The following is an 11,476-nucleotide window of genomic DNA, read 5'->3' on the forward strand; positions in this document are numbered from 1 at the left end:
AATGTAATTTTGGGGGGGGAGGGTCTTTTTGAGACAGGGTCTCCCTGTAGCCCCAGCTGTCCTGGAACTCACTATGTAGACCAGACTGGCCTTGAAAGATAATTGTAATTTTAAAAGACACAAAAACTTTAGGACCTAGTCTTTCTGCTGGGAAGGCCCCCCCGACTACCTTCCTGGTCAAGCCTAAGCCCCAGACCACCCAGCTGTTGTGCTGTGGGACCCTCTGCACAGAAACAGTGTTAGTCACATGTCAGGCACCTTGGCAATGCTGGGGAGACAGCCCTCCTGCAGGCCACAGTCTAGTAGGGGAACTAACAATGAAACAGAATCCAATGGGCTGGAGAGATGGCTCTGCAGTTTAGGAGCACTGGCTGCTCTTGCAGAGAGGGCCTAGGTTCAGTTCCAGACCTGACATAGTGGCTCACAACTGTCTATAACCCCAGTTCCAGGATATCTTGACGCCTTCTTCTGGCCTCCGCTGTCATTGAAGACACAGGTGCACTAACATACATGTAGGCAAAACCTATTAAGAAGTTAAAATTTTCTTAATCCCACAAATGAAAGGGTCACTACAAGTGAACAGTTCTGTGGAACATCTTTGTGCTGGTTAGTTTTGTCAATCTGACACAAACTAGAGTCATCTGGGAAAAGGGAACTTCAATTGAAGAACTCCCTCATCAGACTGGCCTGTGGCCGTATTTATGAGGCTTTTCTTAATTGTTAATTGATGTAGGAAGGCCTAGCCCACCATGGACAAGTGCCATCCCTGGGCAGGTGGGCCTGGGCTGTATAAGAAAGCAGGTTGGGCATAGGCCAGCGGGAACAAGCCAGGAAGCAGCGTTCCTCCATGGTCTCTGCTTCAGCTCCTGCCTCCAGGTTCCTGCCCTACTTAAGTTCCTGGGTTGGCTTCCCTCAGTGATGGGAGTGTGACCAGAATGTGTAAGCCAAATAAACCCTTTCCTCCCCAAGTTATATTTGGTCAGCATTTTATCACGGCTATAGAAAGTTAACTAATACAAACTATAAAGGCTTCCTCAGTCAATGTCAAGACAAGTGTCCTAGGCCTGACTAGAGCGGAAGAAGTTTGAAAAGTGGAGGCGGGGGACAAGGAGACCAGTCTAAGCTGTTTACATTCTAGAAATGGAAAGCAAGCCCAAGTTAACAAAGCATGAAATCTGGAATCTTCTTTTGAGATGGGGTCTCACTATGTACCCTGGCTGGCCTGGGTCTGGCTCTATACTAGGCTGGCCTTGAACTTGCCATATACAACAGGTTGGCCTTGAACTCACAGGGACCTACTTACTTCTGCTATGTAATGCTATTATTAAAGGTATGTACCACCATGCCCACCACGAAGTATTTTTCTTATAGGAGATACCCATCAAGCCTCCCTGCCCAATTTCTTCAGGCCTTCCTGGGCCCTTGGAGCCAGGGCCTGTCTGGCTCACTATCCACAGGGGCTTGTTCAGCAAACAAAAGCAAAACAGGAAAATGGATGAAAATCTGTTCTTTTAAGGAACGAACATCTGCACTAGTCTGTGAAAATGTGTTTTATTTGTCTCAAAGTCCACACAGGAGAGCCGGGCTCCCAAGCAGTGCTGGTTCGAACAAACACAAAACTGTGGTCTGTAATTAAGACATGGGCATACTAGACACTGGAATCTCATTCACACAGACAATTCACACCGTGAACACACCTTCCTGGAGGTGAGCTCTGGCCCAAAGACCAGGTTTCCTTAGGTACATCTCTCTGAAATGGACTCTGGATGCAGGGTATGCTTAGCTCTCCTTCTCACACTGGGGACAGACCCCACTCAGGGTGTGGCTGCCACTGCAAATGGCTTTGGAAGAGTCCCAGCCTCCGGCCCATATTCAGTCTAGAGTCAGTGCTATTTCCTGTGAAAAGAGCCCCACAAACCTTTTCCTTCCATCCCTTATGACAAGACATCTCATTTGAAAGAAACAGTTAAGTCCCTTGCTATGGTCAAGTCCTTGTGGTGGGCAGGAAACTGGGAACACTGTGCCTGGTCCGCCTTCATACTCTATCTAGGTCTGCTTCCTTTCTACCGCCTCCTTCCCACAGAAATCAGAAATCTATGACTTCCAAGGCATTGAGCAGGGCATTCTCTCTCACCTGCACCTACACCTCTGCTTCCAAAAACAAGCTTATTTTCTCTAGGAGGACTCATGCATTTGCTGAGTTGACTTACAAAGGACAGCTGGATTTGTCACTCACCAGCAGGACCACTGCCTTTCACTAGAATGTATCCCTGGACCTCCCTCTGCTGCAGCCACACCCCTTCTGCAAGAATTCCATCCCAAATGGGGCTGGCCTTTGGCAAAGGTGACCCTCCAGCCATGAACAGTGGTCAGTGCTGTATTATATATAAGGTGGCTTCCCCAAGCAGTCACCAAACTGACTGTGGTCTGCAGATCTGGGTAGCGCAGCTTACTGCTGGTCCCTCTCAGTGGAATGATTAGATCAAATGAACTCCAAGTGGCAAACCTACAATTCCCTCAAGTGTTCGGTCTTCCTGTCCGGAGCTTGCTGGAGGTTCCCAGTCCAGCAAAGGCTTAGTCTCCTTCAGCAAGGGCTGCGCCTATACCTGTGAACCACTTGGGAAAGCCCCTGCACTAGCACAGTGGGACCGAGCGGCCGAAATCACCTGGAGCCCCGCCTGCTCCTCCTGGTATCTCAGCAGGCTCCAGGTCCTGGGAGAGGCCAGTGCCATCTCCAACCTCAGGGCTCCACTCCCACGGGCAGTGAAGTGATAGAAGACTGGTCAAGGGGCAGACTGACCTGATGGGAGCTAGTGACCAGTGAGCAGGGTGCAAGGACAGAGCAACTACTGAGGCCCAGGGGCCAAGGGGAGACAGAGTCTGGAGGGAAGCAAGGGCCTGCCTCCTAGCCCAAGCCCTGCAGTTCGGCTTCAGATTTGGCATGGCTGAGGGGCCGCAGAGTCCGGGGCGGTCTGCCTTCAGGCTCACAGTCCTGTTCTTCATAGGTGGGGTTCAGACGGCCCATGCTGAGCGGGCAGAAGAGGCTGCGCTCCCTCCCAGCATGGCTCTCTACCAGGGCCTCCAGGCTGGGGAACTCTGCTGGCAGGTGCTGGGGAGAAAGGGTCTACAGCTTGGGTCCCCTGCTCCATGGTTCATACCAGGCACCAGCCCCCTCCCTGACTCCCCTTCCCCACAGCACCCGCTCCTTGAGAGCAAGGGAGAGTTCAGAAAGGTAGAGGGTGCTGTGACTGTAGAGCCAGTCACAACTGAGCTTAGGGCCAGCTCAACGAAAGGTAACCCCTAAAAGATGCCTCTATGACCAGGCACCTCTCTGATCCTTTCTTACCACCTATGGTCATCACCCAGCTAGCTAGATCAAGTGGAACCAGTGGCAAGACACCCTCAGGGCAACCCCACATGCTCACCTCCAGGCAGTAGCGGCCCAGGTGGTTCCGGAATACCTGGTGGGGCACCACACCACACTGGGTCCGCACAGACAGGCTCCATTGGTCACTGGTGCCCGGCTCAGGCCACAGCAGGAAAGCCCCATGCACATCTCTCCGCAGCAGGGTCAGTGCACAGGGCCTAGACGGGGAGGGAGCCACCAGTCTGATCCCAGCCTCAGGCTGCTGCCTTAGGCAGGGACATAGGCCCAAGAGCTTGGTGGTGGTGGCAGAAGATTCAGTAAGTGCTTTTGGGAGCTGCTCTGACCCAGTGAAGCTGCTCAGTGGAAAGAAGGCAGAGGAGCTAAATCCTCCTGGGGGCGTCACTTGCTGACCACAAGGTCCAGTCAGGAGAGGTCTGAGGAACCTTGGGAGGGAGGCAGTAGTGGGCAAGGCACTTTGCCTGTGTTTCCTCTCTAGCTCCTCTTCCCAGCTCTTGAATTAACTTTATTTTACATTCAGGAAAATGGAGACTCAAGCAGAGGAAGTCCCTGGCCTGAGGTCACCTAGAGTGGAAGCACTGTACTGTGCACCCTGTGCACACAGGACAAGGGAGCCGACTTCCCATTTTTCTGCCCGCCCTGAGATTGAGTGGGCCTTGGACCAGGTCAAGGCTGACTTCCCATATTTCTGCCCACCCTAAGGGACTGAGTGAGCTTTGGACCAGGTCAGGGTTCCCTCACCTGGAGAGGCCAGCAAAGGCCCAGATGTTCTCAGTCAAGCTACCTTCATTCTCCACCAGGGACGAGGGGCCGCCAGGACCACTGGGCCATGCCTCCCATGCAGCAGGAACTATGAGGACCACCCAGGTCAGAGGGAGCTTGGTGAAACCTTCCTGGACCACCCTCCCACGTCACACCTGTCTCTTTATCACGGATCCCCCTTGCTTTGTCATCCCACCAGGTGTCTTTCCCAACCCAACAGGCACACATCTGGACCCTCAACAGACACCCCTACACACAGGCAACCCCACTCACCAGTTAAAGCTCATATACAGCTGATCAGGCATCTGTACAAGCCCCCAAACCTGATGTACACTCATGCAGAGACAGTCAAGGGAGGAGGGTAGGTAACAAAGGGTGTGGCCGCAGCATCACAGGACCAGGCAAGAGTGTGTGGTGCCCCACCCTACCCCCCCCAGCCTCTCTTTCCCATAACTCACAGGCCTCCCGGGCTGATAGCTGCAGCTGGGTCTCATAGGTGCAGCCTCGGTAGGCCCCAGAGCGGATCACCTTGCTCCTAATGGCCTTCTTGCGCACCAGTGTGGGTGAGCAGTAGGGATTCCCCAGGCGAGCATGACGAGTGCCTCCACGGCCCTCTGGCTCTGCCAGCTCCTTCTAGGACATCAAGGGGGACCCATGGGCAGATTCAGACCTATCTAAGCTGGGCCAGGTGAGCCCTGCAAGGAACCACCCCACCTTCCCCTGTATCCCCGGAGCTCTCATCTCCCCCATCCATTGCCCACTTCCTGGCTGGGGTGCTGCGTACCCCACTAATGCCTAGCAGCCCTTCAGCAGGCAGCCGCCGGAAGGAGACCAGGGCATGGACGTTCTGTGATAGCTGATCCCGGCTGAAGGGCTCCCGTACCAGGGCAGGGGGTGCCCCTGGGCTGCAGAGTGGCTTTGGGGACTCTGGGTGCCCTGTGGGTGCCAGGCCAGACTCGGGCTGTGCCCTCTCTTCAGGGTGCTGCATGAGGTAAGCAAGTTGGAAGGAGCGGCAGAGCAGCAGGTACAGGATCTGGACCTAGGGCAGGAGTGGGATCAGCTGCAGCAGGCTTATCCGGAGTTCCTCAGGCCCCAGCCCAGGCTCACCACCGTCCCAATAGTCAGGGCCTCAGCTTCTCTAGGAGAATGGCTAAGAGCCCAGGCTCTGGAACATGCAATTGAATCCTTGCCATTACTTAGGAACTGCTGGGTGATCCTGAGCCTCTGTGTGCCTCAGTTCTCCCCCTACCCCCAATCTTCTAAGAAGCTAATGAAGTGGGGCACAGAAAACTCCCAGCACTTGTCTGGGGACAGAACACAGAACCCATCACTCACACCATCCAGACCCGGAATTTTGGAACTGTGAAGTTCAGCCACCTGTCACTCCAGTATCCACATCCAGAGGTGACAACAAATTCTGGAACCCAGGCTCTGCTTGCCAAATGACTGCCTGCCACAGATCTGTCACTCACAACAACTTTGACGTCTAGTTCACCTGCCTGTGGCTCACACCACCCATTACACTGGGCCCAGACCCTACCTCTGGTGCCAAAGGACTCAGATATCTGCCATTAGGGACAGCCTAATGCTAGAGTGTGGTTGCTGTCACAGATGGGCTGGGCCTCGAAGGGTGGTGGGAACTAGCTAGGATGAGGGAGGGCAGGGACTCCACAGCACAGAAAATATCTGGCATCACATGCCCCTCCCAAAAATTCCTGGAAAACAAGCCAGGAGAGAGGGCAGTTCTTTCTCTCAGGTAAGGCCAAGGCTGCTGGCATGCTCTACAGGCTTCTAGGAGGGCAGAGCCAAGAAGCTAGTGTGGTAATGTATGGATTCATCCCTGCAACTAGTCCTGATGCCAACCAAGGCCTTCTAGCCCAGGGCCCCCCGCCCTGGGTCTTGGGTACCTCTCCAGGCTGGCTGCCCACAAAGAGGTGGCAGAAGAGCTTGCTGGCCGGACTGCGTGGGTTCCGAGCAACGAAGGCAAACTGGCAGGCGTCTGGGCACCAAGTAGCATAGAGGATGCGCCTCAGGGCATGGGCCATCAGGAGCACCTGTGAGGCATTGTGGTGACAGCAGGCTTCAGACCCTCACCTGGATGGTTGGGGCCTGAGGGTCCCACACACCTGGTACAGGGAACCTAGCTCCTGGGACAAAGTCTCCCTCTCCTCCCTCCAGGCCTGTCCATTCCCAACCCTCTTTGCTACGACCCTGCTGTAGACCTGAGGACTGAGACGGTTCCTCCCTTCCCCCTGAGTTATTGAACTGAGAGGCAACAATGACTGCTTGTTGGGGTCACAGAGAGGCAGTGGCAGCAAGTCCTGGTCTCTAGAGTGGGATGACTGAGTTCAAATCCTGGCTCTGCCACTCATTCTCCATGTGAGAACAGTCCAAAGTGTCTCTTACTTACATGTGTGCATGTGGCCGGGAAACACTAGGTTCTCCCTGACAGAGTTGAGAGCAACAAGGCCTGTAGCTGTTGGGTATGCGATCTGGCCTGCAGTCAGTGGGCAGCCAAGTTGACTATACAGTGGGCAGCTGGGGAGGGACAGGCATGCACACAAGAGCTAGATACCGTCTCTAGTCTGAGGCTGTCCACAGCTGGGCAGAACTCCTACAAAGTCTCATGGAGTGGATGTCCCTGCTGCTCGGCCCTCTAGAGAAGATTCTGGAAGGCCAGGTGAGGAATTGTTGCCTGAGCTTGTGCCAGGGGCCCATGGGGTAAACTGTAAGCAGACTGCACCCAGTCTGATCCTTGAGGCCCCTCCTACCTCGCCCTCCCCACTGTAGATCTTGAGACCCTGAAGACTGAATTTCAGGATGACAGCCCGGCGTCGGGAACAGTCCTGAAGGGAAGAGAGTTGGCAAAAACAGATGTCATCTCCTAGGCCCACCCTACAAAGTCTTGCCTCAATGTCATTCATCAAGGCTGGTCAGCTGACCCCCAACAGCTGAGCTATGACCATCTATGGGGCATGGGCCCCTAAGCATCCCTGAGGGCTCTAGCTGCCTATTGCTCACTGGTCCACCTCTCAGAGTACCTTCAGTCCCTCCCTCCCTCCCTGGGTTTCATGTGCCCATCTATACACAGGGTGGGCACTGGTCTCATGGTTCCATCCCAGCCTAACATCCTCGGTGCCCACCCCAGGGATGTGTTTTCCAAGCCCCTTACCTTCAGTACCCACAGCTGCTGCTGCACAAGGCATACGCTCTCCTGTGTGTCCAGGTCATCCACGGGGAAGGAGCCCACACACTGGTGGTGGTGGAAGAGAGCAAGATGGGGACAGTAAGGCCTACAGCCCCAATCCATACACATATTTCACCCTGACGGCCAGCTGAGGGCAGTGACCAAGCACTGTCCTTGGAGGCTGGGTTCTCTGCCAGTGATCCCAGCAGGTGACCCTAGGCAGGTCACACTGGCCTCATCTCTTGCCGACGCACAAACACGTGCAGTACACACATATACTCCAAAGGAGTTTGGTCATTGACCCCCCACCCCCAATTCCTCCCCAAATCCAGGGCCTGCCACCCCGTGACCACCTTCCAGAGGACACAAGGCAGGCACCCACCCACCTGGGCAAACTTGGTGATGCACCTGGGCCGGTAAAGGACAGGCCCACAGTCAGAGGCCCTGCGGGCCCCAGCCCCAGCTCTCTGCATGGCCCCCAGCGTGCCCAGCTTCAAGCATCACGAAGAGAAGGCTGTGAAGGGCAGGGAGAGGTTGGGTTTTCAGGCGGAGAGGCTGAGGGCTCCTTGTTAGGCCGGTGTGTTCATTCATTTATCTGCTCTCACTGTTCACTTATTCAACAAATCCTCACTGAGCATCTGCTATGTGCTCATCAATATCCTGGACAGTGAAGACATAGTTCAGACAAAAAACAAACTGCCTGCTTCAGGGAGCCAGCATCCGTGCAGGAGCAAGACAGCAACTAAAGAATATGAATGAACAGAGGAGACAGAGGAAAGGAGAGGTGGGGCAGGTGACGCTAGAGGGGAGGTAGCTGGAAAGCTGCACTGAGGGGAGGTTTGATGGGACGAGTTCATCGCTTGGGTCACTGAGCTGGTGCTGGCCCCTCTTGGAGGTGGAAGCTGGGGGTGGTGGGGTGCAGACGTGTAACCAGCCTGTATTTAGTGCCAGGAGGGAACTGGGTGCATGGCTGTAGTTCTCGACTTACTCAGGAGGCTGAAGCAAATGATGATGTCAACAACCTATCTCACAGGCTGTGGCTCCTTTGCCCAGCTAGACCCCAACCCCTTCCTGATCCCAAAGCCCCTTGCAGGCTATGACACCAGCACTCACCCAGGGGATGCACTGATGCTAAATTATTGGATGTGGAGAAAATGGACAACTATCCAGGAGGCTGAAATGTGGTACTCCTTCCTGATCTGGTCTTTCTGAGAACCCTTGCTCGGTGGGGGTAGGGAAGGCAGGAGTCATGTGCCCTCTAGGGCAGGGAGAGCATTCATTCCCCATGAAAGCCCAAGTCCCCGGTTGGGACTCAATTAATATGGAACAGGGCACCAGTGGACCAGTGACTGCAGAGAACTGATAACGCCCTCTATTAGGGTCCCTGCCAACTCAGCTCCCCCACAGCCAACTTAATATACCTCCCCCATCCCTGCCTACTTATAATCTCTGGCTTGGGTCAGAGAGGTCTGGGTACAAGTCTTGTGTGGCTTTGGGCCAACTGCCTCACCTCTCTGTGTGTCCACTTCCTCACTAGCAAACCTTGGATAATGTGAGGTGCCAAGGAAAATGCCAGCCTGATGTGAGATGGGTCGGGGGGGGGCAAGCCTGCTGCTGGGAAGGAAGCTTGGGAAGACAGCAGGGTCTAGCCATCTTCAGACCCCCTCCTTGTCTGAACCCCCCACCAACTGTGAAAGTCAGGTAAGAAAGGCCAGGAGAGACAAGGGATTAGCAGTGTGGCCCGGGTGTGCCCTGACTCAGTTGTGCCTACAAAGGGAGGGCTTGGATGCCTTGGAATTGATGCTCTTAGGGCTAAGGGCTGAGGAAGGGTCCCTGCCTTTGCCTGCTAGTGACCATCAAACCTAGGCTCAGGGCAGGGTGTAAAGGTCAGCAGCCATCTACAACTTTCAAGGAGTGGCCAGCCAGGAAGAGCTGAGGAACAGAAGCTCCAAAGCCTTCTAGATCTCCGAGGCCCTGCAGCCTCCCTCCCAGCATTCTGACTCTCTTTCCAACCACACCTGATATTTACACTAAGCAACAGCATTCCAACTACAAGCAGACCCTTCCCAGTAGGGAGACCCTTGGGGCTGGGAGTGCCTATTCACTTTCTAATCACAAAGGGGAGCTGGAAAGCCAGAAGCCAAAGACCAGGAGTGGGGAGGCGAGGTGAGGCAGGGAGACAGGGCAGGAAGGAGGGCGGAAAGACAAGAGGAGGAACTGAGAAGAAAGGATCTGAAAAAAAGATAAAGAGAGCAGGAAGGAGTCTTTCACGCGCTGCCAGGGCTGCACAGAGAAGGAGGGAATCAGCATGAGGATCCGCACACCCCAGGAGGGCTCTTACACACAGAGAGACAGCCTCCATCCCCCAGAAGAAGCACAGCTTTGGCAGGCTGGGACCCCACTGTCCTGCACCAGGTCCTTCCCCATCCCTTGATCTGTACCCCCGCCCTTGAAAGAGGAACCTCTGGGACTGGAGAGATGGCTCAATGGTTAAGAGCAATATCTGCTTGTGCAAAGGGCCAACATCCACATGGCAACAACCAACCATCTTTAACTCCAGTTCCAGAGAATCCGCCACCCTCTTCTGACCTCCGAGGGCACTGCATGAGACAGGTGCACTTACACACATGCAGCCAATACACTCATGTGCATTAAATTAAAAAAAAAAAAAAAAAAGAGGAGCTTTCTCCTTTAAAAAAAAAAAAAAAAAAAAAAAAGAGGAGCTTTCTCCCTTCTCCAGCTTCTCTTCCAGTCTGATCCTGCCTCAAAGTTGAAGTTGAGGGGCTCCCAGGGAACGAAGGAGAGTGTCAAGCTTACGGGAACCAGGGATACAGACCCACACAGTGAGTTAACTTTTTTGGACCAAAGCAAAATTTTACCAAAGGAGTCTGCTGGGCCAGCACCTTCCTACTGAGGGACACATTGGGATGGTACTGGGCTTCTGTTTTTTGGGTGGTCCTGGCCAGACACAGGGCCCTTTGCCACAGTGATGAACTGTCCATCCCCTCAAGGTTCTGGGAAACTACCCTGCAGACCCTGAGCTCACCAACGGGTGCTTGCCTGAAGCCACACAACACAGGAGGGGGAGCTGTGAGAGCAAACCCAGGATTCTGACTAGATATGGCAATGCCCTTCAGTTTGACCGCCTCCGGCCCCCAGCAGGCGACCACCTTTGGTGTTTGCTGGGTCTGGGTCTGTCCAGGAAGTGGTGAGGAAGGAGCAGTCACTGGGAACCTCGTAACAACTCAAGTGCTGGGACAGAACTGATCAGCAAGGAGGGACTCTCTCTGGGGCTCCGAAGCCCAACACACTCCTGGTACCACCTCTACCGGCCCTGGACCAGCGCAGCCAGGAACGGGAGTGTGGTAGGGTCCAGCAGGGTGGGTGGATGTGACCTTGGTCGCCATCCCTTGGCCCGGCAGCCTCCAGCTCCAGCTGTCAAGGGGACCATGAAGGCAGCTACCTCCTGGGGCTGTCCATCGGTCTCTGGTCCTCCCGAGAACCTTCCCCAGTCGGCCGCCATGCGTCAGGGGGACAAGAGTCTGGGCGCTCAGAGCACCCGGGCTGGATGGGGATGACACGGACACGGTGGCACGCGGAGGTGAGGAGCCAGCATCGCCGTCTCCACGCTGCGCCAGGCTCTGGGGAGTCGGGGGTAGACAGGGGTCCCGGCGCCAGGTGGGGAGGGACGGAGACCAGGGCTGGGGTGATGGCAGCCGCCGCCAGCGGGCGCTGCTTGTTCTTGGAGACCCTCCCGGCCCCGACCCGAACCCCGGGGTCTCCGCAAGCTCACTCACCCAGGTGGTGGCTGGTCCTCGCAGCCCCAGGTCTCAGAAGCCCCAGTACCCGCAGCCCGGGCGACTCCCCAGCGCCGCCCCCGCGCCGCGCGCCCCACGTGGCCGCGGGAACCTACCCACCACATCACCTGGCGGCCGCACCCGCCGCATCCGCCGCGCCGCCGAATCAGAAGCCGCAAGGGAGCCTGGTACAGCCCACTCCAGGGCTCCGCCTTAAAGGGCCGAGGGTCTGTCCTCGCCTGCCGGGGGCGCGTCTTGGGAGTTCTGGGGACTCCAGTCCAGAAACACGCTGGTCCCTCACGCTCCTCCTGACCTGCAGGCACCTCCCAGCCCTGGTCACTAGCT

General features: G+C 55.5%; 1 protein-coding gene across 4 annotated transcripts; it reads right to left on the reverse strand.

Moving 5' to 3' along the window:
- Positions 1–1,535: 1,535 nt before the first annotated feature.
- Positions 1,536–11,262, reverse strand: Sh2d5 (SH2 domain containing 5). 4 transcript variants are annotated; one of them, XM_008838603.3, is made up of 10 exons: positions 11,132–11,262; positions 7,721–7,848; positions 7,320–7,400; positions 6,919–6,993; positions 6,055–6,201; positions 5,031–5,186; positions 4,606–4,777; positions 4,127–4,235; positions 3,426–3,585; positions 1,536–3,109 (listed from the first exon to the last, which is right to left on the reverse strand). In XM_008838603.3, the coding sequence occupies exons 2-10, from the start codon at positions 7,805–7,807 to the stop codon at positions 2,906–2,908; spliced, it is 1,191 nt and encodes a 396-aa protein (XP_008836825.1). In that variant the 5' UTR covers positions 7,808–7,848; positions 11,132–11,262; the 3' UTR covers positions 1,536–2,905. The 4 variants fall into 4 exon arrangements, with proteins under 4 accessions (XP_008836825.1, XP_008836824.1, XP_008836823.1 ...); XM_008838602.3 differs by having other exon boundaries at positions 4,606–4,780; XM_008838601.3 differs by having other exon boundaries at positions 4,932–5,186.
- Between the last annotated feature and the right edge of the window lie 214 nt (positions 11,263–11,476).

The sequence above is a fragment of the Nannospalax galili genome, unplaced genomic scaffold (genome assembly GCF_000622305.1).
Source record: "Nannospalax galili isolate Female #2095 unplaced genomic scaffold, S.galili_v1.0 scaffold2019, whole genome shotgun sequence".
In the NCBI taxonomy this organism is placed as follows: Eukaryota; Metazoa; Chordata; class Mammalia; order Rodentia; family Spalacidae; genus Nannospalax; species Nannospalax galili.

Coding starts and splice junctions, on each gene's coding strand:
- Sh2d5 (XM_008838600.3), bottom strand. CDS start 7,807: ATGCAGAGAGCTGGGGCTGGGGCCCGCAGGGCCTCTGACTGTGGGCCT. Junction 6,994..7,319: donor AGCAGCTGTGGGTACTGAAG/GTAAGGGGCTTG, acceptor TCTTCCCTTCAG/GACTGTTCCCGACGCCGGGC. Junction 6,202..6,918: donor TCTACAGTGGGGAGGGCGAG/GTAGGAGGGGCC, acceptor AATGCCTCACAG/GTGCTCCTGATGGCCCATGC.